This window comes from Triturus cristatus, chromosome 12, assembly GCF_964204655.1.
Source record: "Triturus cristatus chromosome 12, aTriCri1.1, whole genome shotgun sequence".
NCBI lineage: Eukaryota > Metazoa > Chordata > Amphibia > Caudata > Salamandridae > Triturus > Triturus cristatus.
The window spans coordinates 47,589,522-47,611,916 of record NC_140595.1 but is presented as its reverse complement, the minus strand read 5'-3'; the positions used below and the strand labels follow the sequence as shown (position 1 = coordinate 47,611,916).

Sequence of the window (22,395 nt, the reverse complement as noted above, 5' to 3'; positions counted from 1 at the left end):
TAAGAGACCTTGAATTATATTAACACATTCATGCAGATGCAAAAACATTCGCACTGTGATAGAGAGAAAAGATGTGGCAGTTCTCAGCGTGTGCAGTTGAAAGACAGGATTTCACCACTGCTGAAATTTGATTGACTAAGCTCAAAGATGACTTGATCTCAACAAGAGCATTCACAACTCTTAAGATTATGCAAGGGGCCCAGATTAGTTGACCAGAAAGGTAACTTCCAGAACACTGAAGACTGGAAATGAGTTTTGTCTTGTCAACCTTGAGCGTTGGTGGTTCGCACTCACGTTTGAGAGGCACTCTTGCAGTTGAAGCGCTGCACCTGCAGTTCTCCCTTGTTTTAAAATAATATGGGTGTCTTCTGCGTAAAGAAATTGATTGAGTTGTATAAGCTAGATGGGTCATGTATAACAGTTTATGATCCCCAATAATTTTTTCGTAGTTTCACACTATACCATATCAAAATTCTGCAAACCAAGACTAAAAGTACTTTTTTTACTGCATAGTTTTGTTCAGTTCTTTGGATGGAAGAGAAACTTCCAGCAAAGGAGTTCTCATATAGTCGCACTGAATTAGTAAACATTGTGTAGCCGTTAACATTGTTGAAGATGCCTACCGGATTCTAAATCGATAACGAGTTATAGAAATTTCTGAGTATCATTCAGCAGCTTGTAAATCCTTAAGTGTCATGGATTTGCAGACACCTCAACACACATGGAATTCATTTCTTTTGCAGCTTTTGCTCTTTGAATGATTCCTATGCTTGAAATATTCCCCTTAATTGGTCTTTGACCTGTACTCCCTCTAGAGCCTACTACCAATTTCTATATTTTTTTTATTGCATGTTAAGTGAAAGGAATTTTCATAGATGTGCTCTTCGAAGACAAGGGATCCTAACTCTCCACTGTACTGCAGTGCTTAAAAGCCATCAGTAACCCAGTGCAGGAGGTCCATGGGAAAACGTTTCTGTGTGGTATAATGTGTGTAATTCTTGCTGTCTTCCAACTCATTGACCATAGGAACGTAGCATCTTTAGGAAGCCAGCTCTTTATATAGTGGATCAAAAGGAGGTACATTGTATAGAGTCCAGGCAACCCCCAATTGGTTTATAGTGCACAAATGTTAGCCCATATGCTCTTTTGTGGTAGTGCGGGCGAGCAGTAAGGCATATCGGAGGGTTGTGCTGAGCGTTAGTTGACACACGGGCAATAAATGAGACGTATTCAAGAATAAATCTGAGATCAATTTTAAAATTATTAATTTTTATATAAATTTTAATACCAAAAACTGATAGCAAGCAAGTACTTTTTAAAAATTTAATTTTACAGTTACGTAAAAGTTACTTAAATGCTCCTTTATGCATAATGCTTTCCTATGGGAGATAAGGTATAGATAGCACACAGGTATTTAATGTCTGCTTCTGGGGGTCTCCTTCGGTTCTTAGGGTCATGGGGGGGGGGGAGGGGGGCAAGGTTCAAAGTACTACCAGCAGTTTCTTGTTACCTTCCCTAGGGTGTCTGGGTGCAGAGGTGCTTGCCACATTGGTAGCTGTGCACACTACGCTGCTTAAAAGGGTGGCGAGGGGTCACCTAGAAACAGCTTGCAAGGGGGACTTGGGGTCAAGTCCGGGAGCCCCCAACGGGGGGCTCTGGTCACAGGGGTCCAAGTGACAAGCGAGCACATTTGATTCGACTGTACCCGGGATGGGGGGGGCTTGGGTGCTGGGCAGAGAGGTTGGCTAGGCCCTGTGCGTCGTGGAGCCTTGCAGTCATCGGTCTCGCCAGTGCAACATCAGGACAGCTGGGCCTCTCTCAAAGTGGGTCTCTGCGATGCCGACTTCCTTCGATGGCTACTTGGTGTCGGAGTCTGGATAGAACTATCAAGGTGTTGGCTTGCTGCACGAGGTCCAGCACTCTGGGTATTGATCCTGTGCGACTCTGGTTGGTCCTGGGGGTCATCTCACTTGGCAAGGGACATATCTGGGCTTCAGGAGCCACAGGTTCCTCTTCCTGGAGAGCTGCGGCGTCTGGCTGGGCGGTGAGCTGCAACATGGTGAACTGAACTTTCTTGTTGGTGCCTGCAGACTGCACAGAAGCAGCTCCTCTAATCCAAGGGAGATTACTTGGTTATTTGCGAAGGCTGGCAGTCTCCCAGGGTTCTTGGAAGCTGGTCAGCTGCAGGACGAGTTGCTGATCGCAATTGTCAAGACTTGGTGCAGGCAGTGTTTGACCCCAAAAGTCCACAGCAGTCTTCAGTTCTCACTCTTTCTTGCGGCTCTCGGGGTCCTCTTTTGGATCTGCCAAATCGGAATTCCTGATGTCAGGGGTGCCACCTGAATACGCAATTTAGGAGCGTTACAGGTAGTAGCTGATGGACTACTTACCACTAGGGTGTCTACACCCTCTATATGACCACTTCCAGTGGGAAGTGGTTATAACCCTGACCCAGATGACCTAATTCTGCCAAAACGAAGGTGGTGGTATTCTAAAAGTAGTGTCCACTTCAGGTAGCTCCCCTTAAAGGTGGTACTAGCCTGAGAGGGGTCACGCCTCCTAACTAGCTAATTTTCCCGCCTGTCATGGTACCAAATGAGCCCGGGGCAGGGGGTGGCATTTCCACTGTCTGAGGAAGCATTGTCGCATATCAAAGGTGACGGAAGCGTTTGAAGCCTTCATCCTTGATATGCCGATTACGTAGCCATCCCGCTTGGAGAAGCAGGCAAGTCCTCTGGCCAATGGCAGGCATTGTTTCCACCCTCAGAGCGCAGACTCTCACACCTTCAGGCGTCAGAAACTGGCCTGTGGTGGCAGGCTGGTCAACACTACTCGGGCAGTACAGAGTCAGTCGGTAGGTTTTCAGGGAGCACCTCTAAGGTGCCCTCTGGGTGCATGTATTAATCCATCACTGGAATCAATGTGGGCTTCTTAAGATGTTTGATACCAAACAACTTTAGCTTCAGTGAAGCCATTATGTAGCTGGGAAACTTGTAAACACCAGTGGCCAGCACATATTCTATATGTAGCTGGGAAACTTGTAAACTCCAGTGGCCAGCACATTTATTTTATTTAGCAGTTGGTCAAAATGCATAGCATTAACAAGGAACAGTTTTTCATTTGTTTGGCCCCTCGTAGGGGCCCACATCACAAGAGCACATGTTCTTAAATTGGCTTCCATGTTAATTTGTAATACCCAAGAATCGACTTGGATATCACTGGAGCATATTGGCTCATGTAGCTATGTCAACACATGTAGTTATAGTGCACCCTGCCTTGGGGCTGTAAGGCCTGCTGTAGGGGTAACTTACCTATACTGCATGGAGTGTCTGCAGGCATGGCACACAGGTGTGCCATGTCCTGTCTTCACTTTTCTCTGCACCATGGCACACAGCGTGCAATGGCAGTTTGCATGAAGGTGCTGAGGGGTCCCTTAGGGTGGCACAATACATGCTGCAGCCCTTGGGGATCTTCTTTAGCCTCCTTGCCCTAGGCACCAGGGGTACCATTTACTAGGGGCTTACAGGTGGTGCTAAAGGTATTGCCAATTGGGGAAACCATTGTACAATTTTAGAGATCTGGCACTGGGGACCTGGATAGTAGGAACCCAGTGCACTTCTGTAAAACTTGCATCAGATACCAAGCAAAAAGTGGGGGCGACTATGTGAAAAAGGAGCACTTTCTTACAGCAGCTGCAACAAATTCTACAAAAACAGAACACCTAGAAAGATAGCTGGTGTTCTCCTTCCTCAGGACATCCTTCAGGTGATGAATAGTTTTAGAGTGACAAAGACAACATCCCTGAGGTCAGTCTGTTTCACAAATCACTCTGAAAGCACCCATTGACCTATCCACTGCTGTTAAACTTCTGATCCTTTCTAAAAAGGTATGAATGGGATCAAGTAATACCAGGGTAATTTAATACTATAAAAAAGGGTTTTCAAGTATATAGGCACGCTCACCTTGCCAGGCCTTTATTTCAAATTCTTTCTTTACTGTTTTCATATTTGATCCAAGTGCCTAGTTTTCAGATGTTGCCCCTGCTCAAGTTTACAGAGATGGAAACTTCAAGCCAAGAATGTGGTATAACTAACTGCATTATTGTGAAAAAATTTCATAATTTGATAATGCGGCATATTTGGCCTGTTAAACAAATTACGTTGTTTCACTTGGATATTAAAAACTACCATTTTTATATAAAAAAAAAGTTTTGTACTAATATATATTCTTCCCTCTGCAGTTTTGAAAAAGTTGCTTCCATTGCTTCATGGCAATTTCAATGGCAGCAAGGTAATTATACACGAGTTCCAGGAGTGCTGCCGACGTGGATTGCTTTCTGAAGGTTCAGAGCCTGGCAATCCGGAAAGCAACAGCACCAGTCCCATAAGTCCCAATACTTCTAGACCTACGACTCCGACTGCTGGTGAGAATGCACTTGTCCCATCCAAAGCCCGTCTGAAGCGCATCATCTCTGAGAATTCCACATATGAGAAGAGGCCAGATGTTAGAATGTGTTGGTATGTCCATGCAGAGGTATTGAAGCGATTTGACCAGCAGGCACTCCCTGTCCCATGTCAATGGACTTATCTGACGCAAGTCAACCCTGCAGCCAAAGAGGACAGCCTTAATAGTATGACCACACTCTCGACACAAACAACCCCAGTGTCAGTGAAGAGGAAGTCTAGTGGAAGCATGTCCATTACCAAATTCATGAAAAGACCCAAGGAGGTTAAACAGGTGAGAGAATAAATGTTCTGGTTGGAAATTGTCAGTGCTGTCGAGGTGGAGTAGGAGAACGACAAATATCCGTAGACTTTATTATTTTACATGTTTAGTAGCTGTATCTTCTAGTAGATAATTTCTTATTGCTGTTAGCCGGTTTTGGGGTATAAATGGGAATATATATCTTGCATCTTATTGTATTTAAAAAAACTAAAATAAATCACCATTCCAGTATCTGGCACTCCACGGGCCAATTTTTACCTCAAAAGTTATTAGATTTTTGTGACGGCATCTGCGTGTTTCGGCAGCAGCACGCTGCCTTGATCATGATTAGGGCTCCCGGTTTTCCGTTTTTACGGATTTTTACATATAAATACAGACGGAAATCTATATTTCCTTTGTCTGTATTTATATTTAGAAACGGAAAAATACTGGAAAATGTTGCCAAGCTGCCCTGCTCGAATTCAGCCACGACCCCTTCCTGCTGCTTGAAATTCCTTCCCGGGCAAACACACAGCCGCACCCGAGCACTTCACAGGTCTTTTGAAAGACCATTTACTTGTTAACGAGGCTTTATTGTGCTTTCACCCCATGCCGTAGCCTCCCCCAACACCTGTGACTCCTCCTGTCCCAGGCCGCATACAGTGCACGTTTTAAGCACTTCAATTCACAGTGCTGCAGCATTAGAAAAATGAATATTTTCCACCGTGACAATCGGCATCCCCTGAGGCCTTGATTTGGAGATTTCATCCCAGAACCGAGGCTGGGATGTGTGATCATTTCCTCCTGGTGTTATATATTAGCAGCTCCTGTCCTGGAAGGAAGACCCGCCGTCGAGAGCCAACTGCCTTGTGATTAATTAAGCCCCCCGTCGGGCTGGCCGCCCCACAGGCTTTCCTCGTGCGCTCTTCAACATATGAAAGAAAAGAAAAAAACATGATCTGGTGATCAGTATCCGAACGGGGAACTGGCTGCAGCGTCACACAGATCTGATAGTGCCTCGCTTTCAGTCACTTCTATGCACTAGTAGTGCAGAGATTCCAGGTGGAAACGGGCAGTTTGGTTCTTTTAAACTGAGCTGCCATAGACTGTCCCTGCCTCTTAAATTAAGTGGTATTGGCAGGATGTTTTCCCCCCTGTGTTGCAATTACCGAAGGGTCATCTGGCAGTCAGTGGAGCCCCTCCTCCCCCCAAACATAATGTTGATCCCAGGCAGCCGGTCTGATTCAGAGAGCAGATCGTTGTCCACCGAGGCCAGTCTCCTCTGCAGCAAAACCAGCAGAGCGGACTGGCAAGAAGTCGAAGTTCAAGGAGTACTAAACACCCTATTCACATTTCACACAGTTTATTCCATACTGCATTCCCGAAGACTATTTCCTTTTACTATCTGTTTTGTAGATTTTAACAACACTGACATGACGTGCTTGTGGACAATTTCAGAGAGATGTTGGAAGAGAAATAATAAAAGTGTATAAAGAGTTTAAACATGCAGTGGACAGTATGAATGGAAAAACGTGATAGATTCAAGCACTCTAAAGACTGCTTCCCTTCCACATACCTTAGTAATACTTAATTCACAGTCTAATATTTCCAGAATTGCATGATTTTAAACTCTAATTCACAACAAAAAACATTATTAATTACTCATTTATTTGATACTGCTAACAAGCATTAGTTACACCAACAGGTCTTGTCTTGTTTTAGGGTATGTTAGGTATTGTGTTATATATCTGGCTATAGCAATTTCTTATATTTATATGTTCCTCTAATCTTCAGTGCTTGATTTTGCTTGTGAGAATGTGTCACTCGTCGTTGCAATGTCACTCATAATTACACTGAAACTATGAAAATGTCACACATAGCAATGAGAAACCTTGGCAGATATGAGCAGAGAAGGAGCCGACGCTCCCCTCCCGGGGTATTGAAAACAGCTTTTGGCAGCAGAGAACACCCAAGCTACATGCCACGTCCTTAATTGTTACGTATACATATATAATATGAATCAAAAGGACGTGAAGTGTAGCTTGGGATCTAGCTGTCTGTCTAGCTACACATAAACACACCACCACCAATATAGGTAACCTTACGTACTTTTGCTGTGAAAACCATAGACATTTGAAGGCAGATTTCTAGCTGGCTTTAGATGGAAATACAGAAGCTCTGGCACATGTTTGCTCCTGATAAGTGCTTGTACTCTATCCTAAAGTGTTTTTATAGTAGAACTGAGAAGCACAGGTACTCTCCTTTTCAAATTACTCAGTACCGGACCATTTAAACCACTGCTAAAGCCACTACAAATCGCTAGTTTAAGTGAGCACATATGTGCATTGTCAATTTAAATAAATGTGGAAAAATACTAGCTGTAGCGTTGTTTTTTACTTGTGGCAAAAATAAATGTGGATAAATACAGAAAAAATGCCCAAAAAATAAATATGGATAAATACAGACGGAAATGGCAAAAAAATAAATACCATAAAACCGGGAGCCCTAATCATGATGCAGAGCGCCCTATATATCTATCATAATTGTGTAATATGGTCCAATATTACCATAGAGCTGTGCTCTGGTGACCTCATTAACCAGTCCACGAAAGACCGGTCGTTGGTGAATGTCACCAGCATCATTCAATGGTAATATTGGACCATGTTAAACTTTCTGTTACGTATTTCATTGCATGTTTATTTTGTGGTCATCTTGAAAAATGTATCTTTCCTAAGAGGTAACCGTTTATTGAATATAAAAAGTGAAATCCTCAACTTTGCTGTTTGCAGTAAATGGAAACAATCCGTAATTATGTAGTTAACACGTTGCATTTTTTAAGTTGTCAGCTGAAGGGAAAGATTAAGGGTGTTCTCTTTAAGTAGCTAACAGTGGACACTGTCAGCAATTAAACTGTTTAGGTTTTGTTTACCTTTAATAGATTGTTGATGAAGCAATGGTCAGTCCTTTTTGGAATTGTTTGACTCGGCTGCGGTATTTACTGCATAGTTATGGATTAACTTAATTTGACACCGAATTTGTCATGTGATTTGCAGATTTCAGCAAAAAATTGTCAAAATACTGACAATGTGCTGTATTGTGGCACATTTTGCGTTTTCATGCAGCATGATTTAGACAACACTGCCATATGTTGGTCCTCCATTGCCACAGACTTGGTGGTCCTCGCAGTGGTCTACAGTGTATTTGGAGGCTTTCATTATGATGACAAAACCATATATCACTGGAAACTATAAATATTTTCCATACTTCACAGTGCCTTTTGAAGAATGTTTTATACCACTGCATTTGGTGCAGGGAAAGCACCCAAATATGTCAAATATATATGCAGTGTGTGTTTTCTTATAAAATGTATGTCTATCTCTGATGGCCATTGTTTTTCAGCATTCATTAATTTGGTGAAAAGTTAAATATGGAAAACTAGGATTACAGAGGTGTAACATTTCTGTTTTGTGTTCAATACGACTGAAGATAGGATATGTTAATTATAATCTTGGTTTTGTCTGTGAAATAATCAACCCATGCTCAAAGAAAATAATTCAGAACGAAGATCCTTCTTTTGATGTAGGTGGTAAAATAATCAGTTAAATTTGTCACTGCATTGTTGGACTCTGCAGCCATCCTCTTCTAAATTTGGTGCTAAATTTGTTTTAAAAAAAAAGACGTGCTGGTCTCCAAAATTCAGAGGCAATTTTTTACCTGGAGTGCACCTTGACACCCATTTCCCCCCCACCCCCCCCCCCCCCCCCCCCCCCAATCCGCCCTCCTTACCACCACCTCTTCAGTGGCCCTACCTTCAGCAGCAAGTAGAGCAAGAAACAGCCCTACTTTCAATTCCATTGTGGTTCTTGGAAATAGAGGGCTGCCACTACACTTAGATGAGGTATCACTGTATAGGTTGCCCAATTTCTATGCTAATTGGAAATCAACTGCTGGAGTGGTGCAGGAGATGGCAAAGAATATCGGTACCTTGAAATAAGTACTGTTGTGCACACCACCATTCATTTTACAACTGCCTAGAGTGGTTGCTTCAGAATTGCTCTTAACTGAAGTGCCTTTACCATTTTCATATTTACTTTTTTATTGGGTTTTTTGGCGTATTTGCAAGTACAGGTGTCCTTTGGATAGGCATTGTTCATTATTTTTTTTCATACAGCATTTGTCTTGAGGTGCTGTGGGCTCCTGCACATAGGCTTTTCTGTTTATGAATTCAAAAAACCTATGTTCGAGACATGTGAGCTGTAGATCACATGCTTTGTATAGCCCGCCATCTAGTGTTGGGTCTGGATTTATGCACTTTGTTTTTGTTTGAAGAACTCTTTTCCAGTCACAAGGTAGGGGACTCCTCCTTTCGGTGATTGTGTGCATGGGCATCGGCTCCATTTTTAGACCGTTTTTTTCCGCCATCCGGTTCGGATGTGAATTGCTGCGCTCCGGTTTGGTACCGTTCCTCGGGTTCCCGCGCAATCCACTACCCTCAACAGTATTGTTTCTCGATCGCGTTTCCCATTCTCCGCGTATCGTTTAGACTCCAAGATCTTCGATCGGAAAACTCGTGGAGGGCTGTTGGGTCTCCCCGCGCCGGGCTCGCTAGCAGTCGATGGAACGAAATCTATTCAAGTTCTGTCCCGGGTGTTGCGCCAAATTTCCGCGCACCAACCTGCACGAAGTGTGCAACCTCTGTTTATCCCCGGAACACGAAGAAAAAGATTGCGACGCATGCCGATCGTTTCGATCGAAGAAGACGCTCAGTGACAACCTGGCTTGACATCACGAAAAGCAACACCACGGCGGCTCCGTACTGGACATCTTCGGCGAAGATTCCAACTGAGAAGGAACACAAGCTCAAGGAGCAGAGGAAGAACGCATGTCCGAGGCAGACTCTGACATGGAACAAGAGGAGCAGGTTACACCGGGTCAGCGTACCGGGAGTACAGAAGCCCCCTTGCCCCAACAACACAAGACCAAAAAGGCTCCTGTCCTTCCTCTGCCTACGGGCCAAGGCCAGTACCAAGAAAACGTTTTGAGTGCCCTCCCCCTGGGCCCGGCGCAAAACATAAGGAGAAGCCTTCTGGCTCAGACTCGAGTCGGCGCCGAAACGAAATCCTCGGCGCCGAAATCAAAATATGTTGTGGTCCACGTTCCATCTTTATCAAAGACTAAATCTTCGGTACTGAAGAGTTTGGAGCCGAAACCTTCAAAGTCGAAAACGGCAAGCAAAGAAAGACTCCACCAAAAGAGCCTCAGTCCGATGTTCCACCTTCAGTATCCGAAGCAAAAAGAACTGGTTATAAACCCAGACACTGGTCAAAAGGAAAATGGGCCAACGGGAAGAGTACCACATTCCCCTGAAGAAATAAAATGTGGGTACTAACCCTTCACCACCATATATTCCACCTCCTTCGCCCACTAATCCTCAATTACTCATCACACCCACTAATTCACCACAACCTGAACCACAGGATGTTGACCCATGGGAGGATTACGACACTGACTCAAGCACGGATAATGACCCTGACTTCTATCCATCAAGACAATCACCACATGACAATATAGGGTATATTGACAGGCTTAACAGGGCTGCCTATTATGGGATGGAACTGCATAAGGAGGACTTCTTGTTTGAGACCCTAAGTTCCTCTAAAACTACCCATACACTGCCAATGCTTAAGGGGATGCTTAAACACGCAGATGAGGTTTTTAAAGATCCTGTAAGGGCAAGATTCATCACCCCTAGAGCTGAGAAGAAATATAAAACCGCCACGTACTGACCGTGCTTACATCAAGGGTCAGCTGCCCTTAGACTCTCTTGTGGTTTCCAATGCGCACAAGAGCTAACTCTCAAACCACAGGTGAGGCCGCCACTCCTGATAATGAGTTCAAGTTAATTGATTCCTCTCGCAAAAGGGTAGCCTCACAAGCGGGTAATCACTGGCACATCGCTAATGCTCAGACGTTGCCATTATGAGGAGTTAGAAAAACTCATGCAATTTCTGCCTGATCAACATAAATCTAAGGCAAATGATCTTATTCAGGAACGTAAACTTATCATCCATACCTCCATCAAGTGAGCCCTAGGCGCAGCAGACACAGCAGCGCGTGCAGTAAACACCAGCGTACTGCTACGCAGACATGCATGGTTGAGAATTTAAGGTTTTAAACATGAGGTACAGTCCTCTATTCTTAACCAGCCATTTGACAAAGAGCACCTCTTTGCTCTAGCAGTTGACACTGCCCTGAAAAGATGGAAAAAGATACAGAAGTCGCAAAGTCCATCGGGGCTTTGCAGCTACCTACAAATAGGGGTTCCTTTCGTCGCCCCTTTTACAGGGGTGGCTCCTATAATATTTCCACATAAAAATCCCTCCTCCTCTTACAAGGGCAACAACCAATCGCCCTCATCAAGAGGCTATTTCAGAGGAGGTTTTAGAGGAAACAATGGTAAGGGAAGAGGCAACTCCACACGCACTTCCCCCCGCAGATAACAAGCAGTGACTTCTTTCTGCTACCCCCTGATCATTCCACTCCTGTCGGGGGACGTCTCACACAATTTCTCCCTGTCTGGAACACAATCACCTCAGACAAATGGGTTTTACAAATTATCCAATATGGTTACTGCCTGGAACTTACAGACACTCCCCCAAAGATTCTTTCAAGATCACATGCAATGTCACAAGAACATCTTACCCCTCTAAAGCAAGAAGTTCTCTCTCTGTTACAAAAAGGAGCTATAGAACCAGTTCCATTAAAATATGAAAGAGCAGTGGTATACTACCTGTACTTCTTAATTCCCAAGAAGGACGGCTCTCTGAGGCTCATACTAGACCTCGAAGCTAAATCTATGCATTCACTCGGACCACTTTCACATGGTCACACTCCAGCAAGTGCTCCCGCTCCTTCAACAAGGCGATTTTTCTGTCCGCTCTGGACTTAAAGGACTCCAATTTCCATATCCCAATACACCCTGCTCACCACAAGTGCCTCAGTGCTAACCTGCTACTACACACCTATCGGTTCAAGGTGCTCTCATTCGAAGTAACTACTGCACCCAGGGTTTTTACCAAGTTCCTGGCAGTAGTTGCAGCTCGTTTACGAAGACAACACATTAACGTCTTTCCATATTTGGACGACTGGCTCATAAAAGCCAACTCGCAAAAGAGCTGTCTACGTCTCACTCACAAAACGGTGCAATTGCTCCACAATCTTGGATTCACAGTGAATCTGTCCAAATCCCATCTACAACCATCCAACAAACAAGCGTACCTAGGAGCCACAATAGATAAAGGCTTTGGCCTACCCCAATTCGGCCAGAATTCACAACATGCAAACTTTACTCTCCGTTTCAGCCTCAACACTCATTACCAGCTTGAGTGTTCATGCAGTTACTAGGGATGATGGTGTCTTGCATTCTAATAGTCCCTTACGCAAGACTCCCCATGCGTCCCCTTCAGGAGTGCTTAGCACGTCAGTGGAACCAGCCTCAGGGTCTCTTATCGGATCTAGTGTTGGTGTACGGCCGCACCCATCGCTCTCTGCAGTGGTGAAATACACAACCTTTCAAAAGGGTGGCCCTTCATCGACCCGGTTCCACAGATAGTGCTAACAGCAGACACATCGCTCACTGGTTGGGGAGCTCATCTCCAGACGTATACAATTCAGGACATGTGGAGCCTGCAGCAAAAGCAGCTTCACTTAAATCTAGAGCTATTAGCGATTTTTCTAGCGCTCAAAGCGTTTCAAGTACATCTAGTAGGCAAAGCTGTCCTGATCCGTACAGACAACATGACAGCAATGTACTGCATACATAAACAGGGTGGGCCCACACTCTCCAGCTATCACAACTAGCACAGACCATCTGGAAAAGGGCTATACGTCACAAAATGTATCTCCTTGCAGAACACCTCCCAGGAGTAACCAATCAGATTGCAGATGTACTCAGTAGTCAAAGAAAAAAGACTCGGGAATGGGAAATCCACCCTCAGGTTCTCCTCCCATTCTTCCAAATGTGGGGCTTTCTGGACATAGATCTGTTGGCCACAAACCTAAACGCAAAATGCCCAAGCTTCGCGTCCACACCCATTGTCCAAAGGCAATGCACTGTGGATGAATTGGATATTTGCCTACACTTTTCTGCCTCTCCCACTCATTCCATTAGTGGTTCAGAAGCTCAGACCGACGTCCCTGACACTAATCCTAGTTGCTTCCACATGGGGCCTGGCAACCCTGGTTCACAACACTGTTGGAGCTCTCAGTAGTTCCTCACCAAAAACTTCATCTCACTCCCAATCTTCTCACTCAGAGCCATGGCGAGATGAGTCATCCAGATCCCAGTCCTCTCAATCTTGCGATCTGGCACCTGAAATCTTAGTTTGGCTACCTTAATCTCCAGCCAGACTGCAGGAACATCAGAGGATAGACGTCCTACCACAAGAGCATGCTATGCAGCAAAGTGTAAAAGATTTGTAATATACTGTAATAACAATCAAATCGATTCACTGGACACTTCAGTTCAAAACCTAATTTGCTATTTATTACATCTGCAGCTTTCCAATTTAGCGTACTCTTCCATACGACTAAATCTTGCTGCAATAAATCTTGCTGTACAGAACAGACATCTGTCTCTCTTTAGAATGTCTGTTATTAAAGCATTTATGGAAGGACTTAAAAGAATAATTCTTCCACCTGCTCCAGTGTGGAATCTCAAAAGTGTCCTTACCAGACTGATGGGTCCACCCTTTGAGCCATTGCATAGATGTAAACTGCAATTTCTCACTTGGAAGGTATCTTTCCTCATAGCTATCACTAAGGATTGTAGGTGAGCTTCAGGCACGAACCATAGAAGAAGCATTTTTACAAGTACACCAAAACAAAGTGGTTCCAAACTTTCTACCAAAGGTCATTTCTGCCTTTCATATCCACCAATCTTTTGAGTTACCTGTGTTCTTCCCTCAGCCAGATTCTTGGACACACTGTGGATGTGAAAAGAGCACTACTTTACTATGTAGAAAGGATAAAACCTTTCCGAAAGACTAAACTGTTTGTCTCTTTTGCGCCACCACATAAAGGCAATCCTATATCAAAATCAGGCATTGCAAGGTGGATAGTCAAGTGCATTCAGACATGCTATGCATTAGCAAAACTAACACTGGCCATTCCCCCTGGAGCGCACTCCACTCGCAAACTAGGGGCATCTATGGCATTCTTAGTGAATATACCCATAGATGACATCTGCAAAGCTGCAACATGGTCTACACCTCACACATTCACAAAACACTATTCTGTAGATGTTAGCAAGACAGCAAGCTAGTGTTGGCCAAGCAGTTTTATGCACTCTATTTCAGAGGACTGCAACAGCTACTGGTTAGCCACCACTTTGGGATTATACTGCTGTATAGTCGATGCAAAGCATGTGATCTACAGCTCACATGCCTCGAACAGAAAATGCTACTTGCCCAGTATGCATCTGTTCCTGGCATGTAGAGCTGTACATTCACATGCGGCCACCCGCCTCCCCGGGTCCCTATAACTGTTGTAGTAATATCTTACTTACATACATATATATAAATACATACATGGACATCTCTTACTAACTCCATTATCACCTTCTGCGGCTAACAATGGAACCGATGCCCCTGCGCACTATCACCGAAAGGAGGAGTCACCTACCTTGTGACTGGAAAATACTTTTTTGACCAAAAAAAAAGTAGCATTTTCCTCATCATTGAGCAATAGAATTGAAAGTAATCTTCCTTTCCACCCAAGTAGAATTTCAGAGCTGGTGTTTATAGCTTTAATTTGCTTTTATTCAGCTTTTAATTGATGGTAAGTATGCCGGGGTAGCTACGTTCGTTTTCAAGTACATCTTGTTGTTGTTTTTTTTTTTTTGTTGTTTTTTTTAGGTTGGAGTAGTTGAGACAGATGGTTTTCAGGCGGACACAGAAGACGAAGATGACGATGACTGTATTGTAGTGGATGTACAGCAAAACAAAGGTATGAGCTGGTATGTTAAACTCTTAAGGTTTCTTTAGATCTTCAAAGTAAATTATCAGACACTGTTCTATACTGTTTTGCGCCTGAGGCATAGTAATTTGTAGAGTCCCTATAATTTGAATGACCAATCCATTGTCTGTTAATTGTTAGAAGTACTTCTGTGGTTTGAATTTCTGTAAATAAAATCTATTGTCTAATGATATGCTGTTGTGGTGCCACTTTGTAACAGGATGTCATGATTGGTGCTTCACTGTTGGATGTTTTGAGAAAATAGAATGAGAAAAGGGGCTTGGAAAGTTATATTAGATACTTTTCTCATTCTTTGGTAAAAGGGTGGCTGTCTGCCAACCCTAATAAGAGTGGTTAATTAAGTCATGTGACACTGCGAATATCCGGGGAACAATGCAAATGGCATATGTAATGGCATTCAATTACAATTTGCTTTAATGCTTTGTTACAGTGTAAATATGTTTAGCTACAGGCAAAACCAAATCTGTGCTTTTTGTTCACAGAGGGAATAACTGCAGCTGCTAAAACAGCCGTAAAAACATCACCAAGTAGTGGTTCTGTTGCATGCGTTTCTAACTCTACTGCTTTAGAACTATTGGAACCTGAATGTGAAATGGAGGTTGTTCCAAGTGAAGCTCCAACCGCAAACATGAGTAGAGGGATGGAAGCTGGAATTACTGGACATGGTATAGTGAGCAATAACCGTGAAGTGAAGACTGCCCCACATGGCGACGACATACTCTGCATCAGCAGTGCAATGGACACCATCCCCAGCAATGGTACTACAATCTGCAATGAGAGTGGAAAGACTGTTTCAATTGGAAATGCTGGTCTTACAATGGACACACCACTCCCACGCAAGAGCAAAAGGGACAAAGATGTTCATGTCTGCTTAGAGAATACTATACCGAAAGCATCCAGTTCAGTTGGTATCGTAGATATCAACAGTGCAATGGAACCCATTCCTGCCACAAGTGCTTTGATCAGCATTTCTAACCAAGCTTGACCTTCAGGTCCGCACTAACACGCCCCACCCAATGTATGTATGTAGAACTTTTTTAGGGTAATTTTAAATTCCTATTTGTAACCTTTCATACAAGATACTTGAAAATATTAAAATGTACTTTGTAAAGAGAAGATGGCACTTTGTTCTGTGATGCAAGTTACCTGCACGTTTGGGGAGAAGAAATATTCTTTGAAGTGTGCTCTCCTGACTGCATTCATATTTTCATACTGAAATTGTAAAAAAGGAAGCCTATTAATCTGTATTGAATAAAGCATTACTGAAATTCACCAGTGTAGTTGTCTCCTCTCTGCTAGTAAAAGTATTATTAGTATTATCTGGATTATGGTTACCTCGATTGGCTGCCATCTTTCAACCTACATTAAAAGAAGTGTAAAATCATGAATCCTTTGCTGCAGGAGTAGATTCTGAATCGAAAGAGCATTTCTAGTTCTACCTGAAACCCTCTTGGACCCTGTGCTATAAAAATGTAAACTTGTAGATTACTGTTCTTTGTCAGTCTTGCAAATGTAAACTGCTCCAAAGAATCCATAGCAGATTTCATATCCCAATAAATATGCCAACTCTTCAAATGTAATGTTAAATATTTATAAAGCGCAAGTACACCACATGGTTTCTTGGCGCTAAGGTAAAGTGAGCACTGCCCCCAAGTGATACATTCATAAGCCTGGCTAAAAAGCCAGGTCTTTAACAGTTACTTGAATAGGGGGTATGATGTTGTCGATCTGATGTCCAAAGGAAGAGGGTTCCAGAATTGAGGGTCCAAGACTGCAAATCTTAGTCCTTCAAATTTCTTGCGGTTAAAAGATGGGATAATCTAAGAGATTCAAATGGGAAGACCTAAGATCCTGAGTGGGGATGTATGTCTGGACTAAAGGAGAAACGAAAACTGGGCAGTTAGCATTGTGATCGTTTAAAGGGGAGGCATCCCAACTTGAACACACTGCATTCGACCACCGGGAGCCAATGTAACTTTCTCATAAGAGGGTGGCATGCTGCTATCTTGGCTGGTGATGAATTAATCGGGCCTCCTGGTTTTGCACGAGTTGGTCTTTTTGATTGGTATGCTAAAGTTAAGCGAGTTAGTATAGTCTATGTGGGAGATGAATAAGGCCGCAACTACTTGGGTAAGAGCTTCAGCAGACTCCTTACTCCTGATCTTTCTGAGCTGAAAGAAACAGGCAGAGACCACTGTCCCAATCTGAGATTTCATGGACAAGTTGCAGTCAATGGTGATACCAAGGCTTTTTGTTGATCTAGATGGTAAAGGAGGACTTCTCAACTCGCACGGGCAGAAATTGGATTTCAGGGCCCTCCAATTAAGATCAGTTCGGTTTTATCGGGGTTTAATTTCAAGTGGTTACTGTTCATCCAGCTACTTTTATGTCGCACTATAGACTTGAAGATGGTGACGGAGGCACCTAAGTTATTTATCAAAGATCAGTTGAAGATCGTCCGCGTAGTTGAAAGTGCATAACTTCCTTTCACCTAAGGATTGAATTGGAGGATATAAGCACAAATTGAAAAGGTGCGGCGACAGGTAAGAGCCCTGTGGTATCCCACATGTCAATTTGACTTTAGAGGCAGAAAATTGGGCGAGGCAAACGGCTTGTGTGCGAGCCTCTATAAAAGACAATAGCCACTTAAGGGCCAGGCCCTGTATCCCTGCGCTATTGTCATGGTCAACCAGGAGTTCATGATCGACCGTGTCAAACGCAGCGGAGAGGTTGAGTAACACCAGGGCCTGCGTAGTGCCCTTGTCTGCCCCTTTCCTTAGTTTGTTTAAAACAGTCAATATAACTGCCTCTGTAGAATGAGAGTCGGAAGCCCGCCTGATGAGCGTCAAAGTGCGACTGTTCGATAAAGGAGCAGAGGCAGTTTGCGACGTGGGGTTCCAAAACCTTGGCTAGGAAGGGGTAGTAGGGAGATAGGGCGAGAATTCTTTAGGGTCTGCCCCTTTTTTCTTCATGATGTGGACTAATTCTGCTTCTTTCAATGCTTTGGGAACCACCCCCTGCATGAGGGGGGAGTTCAGTAGGAAAAGAGCAGGGTCGGGAAAGTGAGGAAACGTCCCTTAAGATGTATGGGGGGCAGTAGTCCGCTGGAGGCCCAGATCTGACCTTCATTAGAAGGTTCAAAAAAACTTCTCTGTTAGTGGTAGAAAACTGCACCAGGTAGAGAGTGCTTGAGCATGGTTGGGTGGGCTATATAGGGGGAGTTAGCAGGAATACTGGTCTTGATGGTAATGTTTTTTTCCATGAAAAGTGTTTAGTGAGTCACATAGTGCTTGAGTAGGAGCTGGTTTCACCGTGACTGACAGGATTGACATAAATAGATCCATAACAGGTTTACATTTTGAAGAATACTTCCTAGCCATTTAAATAAATCTTTATACTTAACGGCCAGTTAGGCAGTGTTGTATCCTTCATAGATTCATATGCTTGAATTATTTCCCTGTGTCCGATTCGGAAGCCTGTTAGTCACTGTTATCACAGCAGTGTTTCAGTGCAGCCTTTGGAATTGAAACAACAAACCTTAATAGACCTTAAACAACTCAACCACTTCAAATAAGCCGAAAACCAGCCAATCGGGTGGAGGGGTTCAGGATTCCAACCTCCTTAGAGGCTCCAGCTGTTGAACTGATCTACTGCTCAGCATTGAGTAACAGGAAATCCCTCTGAGCTCTGCTCAGCTGCTATCCTACTGAACATTTGGCAGGAATCTACACTTTTAAGTTACCAGAGATTTACTTTCTCCAGCCATTTGGAGCCGAGGTACAGTTTTTTTGTGATAGCATCATGCTGGATGATAGCTGAACTCCCTACAACAATGAATCTGTGCAGACTGCATGGTTCTGCAGTGGTTCTCGTCATTCCTGCATAACTGCTGTCAACAAATAAAAATACACCACTACTTCTGATACCTATACCATCACCTGAGGCGTCTCCAGGGCTCACAACTTTCACCTACAGTCTTCAATATCTACCTCACCATAATACTTAAGCAAACCTTGCCAACCACCTCTATGCTGCCGACTCCACTCTACCTGGAAATGTATTCTTTGGACAACATACGCCGGCTGAACACCACTTTCATAGAAGTCCAAAATTGGCTAAGACAACCACCTCAAACTCAATCAAGAAAATGCAAATTCTTTTGTCCAACCACAGCCAATCCTACCACATCCAAGAATGACTAAATAATCTAGATGTGCTAAACTGCAAACTAACTCGGGCAGACTGCCAAATCTCTAGGGATCACACTGGACTCCAGTCTGAACATGAACACTCGCATAAAGAATACAGCAAAGAGCGCCTCCTACAACTCTTTAAAATCAAGCCCTTCCTCCCACCGTATGACTTAAAAACCGCCAAGCTCTGGTTCTGTCCCGAATGGACTACAGGAATGCCACCCTCACTGCCATGCAAAAATCTTTCTTAGCTCCTATGAATGCCACTCTAAAAGCAGTGGAAGGATGGTCACTGGAAGCCAAGAGATGACCACATCTCCACCTCAGTGAAAAGTCTAAAGTATCTACCAATCGAAGCACGCTGCTGCTTCAGGTCTGCCTGTCTCAACCACAAAGTTCTGCACACTGGTAAACAAGCATACCTTGTGTCCTAACCCTCAAAGGCAGGCCAAACTAGATATCGAAGAAGCTCCAACACACTTCTTCTCAAACCCCCTCCCCACCGAAAATCCAAAAAGCCCTCTCTCGCTCAATGCCCCCCAAAATATGGAAAACTCTCTCAATACATATCAGAACTACCCCTCCTTCATGAGCTTAAAGACTACTAAAAAAAATCCTCCTCAATCAGAACTTCTACCATCTGGGAAATACCTTCTAACTCACTCTGGAACTGCTACCTCGTGCTATCTTGTTTCTCCTAAGGATTCTACACTGCTTTGTTACTCCACACTAATTATCTAGTATTGGATCTTTCATAGACTTGCATGCTTGAATCCTTCCCCATCGTCGAAGTGGTAGTCCCATGATACCATAGTAAAGCGGTATGTATAACTATCCTAGGCTATAATGGCACAAGGCCATCGTAATCTATTTTCCTTTTTAAAATGAACTATGATCAATCAGGTGCTAGCACCCTCTAGTACACTCCCAAGCGAGGCTGACTTCCCTCAGATTTTGCCCGCACTCTTATGAAAGGAGTTTCCCTGAGCTCCTCTGTTTTCTTACCAAAAGATAATGAAAGCTTTTTCTACTGATCAAATGTCTGACAGATAATGCATTTTCTGTCCCTGCAAGACTTGTGGGAAGAAAAGGGTCCAAGTGGATGACCCACATAAGGATTGCCTTTACTGCCTCTACCACAGCATAAGATAAGCGTGCAAGATTTGTTGCACTTTCTCCTAAAAAACATTGGACAGGGAGGGGAGGCTGCTCTTGTGGCTTCCAAAAGCCAAAACCCTAAGAACATCTTCTGAGGAAGACTGTGATGCCTCTTTTAGGTCTCTTCCGTCAACTGGCAGGCGCTGTTTTAAGGTGCCAGGGATGGCTTTAAGCGACTCCTTTTAGGCCCGAAGTCCAATCTAAGATACTTGACATGACGTATGATGGGGGAGACACTTTTTGGCAAGCACGTTGGATGATTCTCTTCTTTCCGTTGGACTGACTCTGACACAGCCAAATCCCTCTGTACCCTCCAGTACAGGAAATTGCCGTTTCGGGGGGTGCGTGGACGAGGTTTCTCAACCTACAAGGGTGATTAGACAGATGGGTTTGGACCTAGTCACCTATGGCCATACCCTGGAGTTTACGGAGAGACCACCAAACACTCAGCCAAGGGGAGAGCACACCCCTCGTCGTCACTTATTAAGAAAGGATGCCATCATAATGCTTGCCAAGGGAGCGAGGATTCTGATTGCTCAAAAGGGAAGAGTTTTCTACACCAGTTTTTTTTCCTCATACGCAAGAAATCAGGGGAATGGAGACCCATCCTAGATCTCAGGAAGCTTAACCAATTCCTCTGCAATCAATCCTTTCGGATGATTACTCTCCGACATCCTTCACCCCCTGAACAGCGGAGACTTTATGTCCTCTCTAGACCTGGAAGATGGATATTTCCATATCCCCATTCGTCCTAAACACCACTGTACTCTCCTTCACTGTAGTTGGTACCTATTACCAATTCAGAGTCCTCCCATTCGGCCTCAAGTCAGCCCCTCGCATATTCAGCAAGCGTTTTCCCCCGGTAGCTGCCGCTCTCAGGAAACCAGGTCATTAGGTATTCCCCTACTTAGACTGACTGCTAAAAGCTTCAACTTTAAGGAAAGCTGCCAGAGCTACGAAAGCCTGACTGTCAACCTAGTTTTGCTGGCACGCCTCAAGATGAGAACATTGCAGGAAGATAAGCAGCTCCAATGGATTAAATCAGAAGGGTCCTTCGAGGACTTGATAACCATAACTCCAGAGACGATGCACGTTAGTGTGGTGGTCTCGTAGATCTCGCCTGATTTCGTCGTCCCCACGGATACTTCACTAGAAGGCTGGCGAAGTCACTTGCATCACCTACAGATCCAAAGAAAGTGGTTGACTCGTCGAAAGGCTATGCTCATCAACCGCCTAGACTTGAAAGCCAATTTTCTCACCCCGCAGGCCTTTCTTCCAAGATAGCAGAATCCTCTGTGCTGGTCTGTACGAACAAAACGACTGTAGGAAGCTAGCTATTTGAATAAGTTGATATACTATGTAAAGAGGTAGTTCACCACCAGCAGCACATGGGTGCAGGGTGCAAATCTGCATCAGGGGCCCAATATGTTTCAATGGGAATCGGTCACTGTAAAAAGAGGCTGCAGGTTCTGGTTAGGAAACCAGTCAGGTTGAACCAACAGGGGTTTTCAAGGCTTGCCATGCTCGGGGATGTAGACACATCTGAGATCCTCTTCTCCACGGCCAGGGGGCGACGGATGCAGGGGTGTCTTTGGCATTAGGTTTCCTTACCGGTAGCTTTGCGGTCAGGGGGGGGGGGCAGTATGCAGATGCTGCAGGCATCGTTAGGGAGTACATGAGGGGTGAGACAACAATGGGTTCAAGCTCTGGAGAGCTGGGGGACCTTGGTGACACCAGTGACCCACTTCAACTCGGGCCGGAGGCGATGGGTGCAGTGGTGACTTCCAGTGTCTTGTTTTGACTGTTCCGGAGGCCTCAGTCTTCTCTTTTGAAGTTTCTTCAAAACCGGTCCACTGTTCACGGGAGGTCTTTAGTCTTTTTCGAAGGCAGGCAGTCCTCCCAGGTTTCTGGAGTCAGCATCTGCAGGAAGAGTCAACTTTGGCTCAGTTTTCAACGATGGATGCAGACGGGCTGGTACCAGGTCAGTTGCTTCTTCTCTCCTCTAATGCTTTGGTAGCTCTTCAGTGTCCTGGCTCTTATTAGGTAATCAGGATCTCCTTCTCTGGTGCCCGGGACTCCACTAAATACTGAATTTAGGGGTGTTGTGGGAGTCTGAGGTAGTAGCCAATGGCCTACTGACCATTGGGGGGGTCACTACGTCCTCCCTATATCACCACTTCCTGTGGGAGGTGGGCATAATCCTGTCTCAGAATTCCTAGGTTGCTATCACAAAGTTGGCTACTTATGAAATATTGTGTCCACCTCACAGTAGCCCAATTTAGGGGTGGCACTAGCGTGTGGGTGG

At 44.3% G+C, this 22,395-nt stretch overlaps 1 protein-coding gene across 2 annotated transcripts in view; it reads left to right on the top strand.

Moving 5' to 3' along the window:
• The window catches only part of CHAF1A (chromatin assembly factor 1 subunit A), a 103,088-nt gene extending 87,077 nt beyond the window's left edge, over positions 1 to 16,011 (top strand). Inside the window, exons 13-15 of one of the 2 annotated variants that reach the window (XM_085639262.1) lie at positions 4,241 to 4,737; positions 14,619 to 14,709; positions 15,222 to 16,011. In XM_085639262.1, coding sequence (XP_085495388.1) covers positions 4,241 to 4,737; positions 14,619 to 14,709; positions 15,222 to 15,724 — 1,091 coding nt within the window. In that variant the 3' untranslated portion in view covers positions 15,725 to 16,011. Of the gene's footprint in view, positions 1 to 4,240; positions 4,738 to 14,618; positions 14,720 to 15,221 lie in introns of both variants that reach the window. The other variant, XM_085639263.1, reaches the window with a different exon arrangement.
• Positions 16,012 to 22,395: the final 6,384 nt, after the last annotated feature.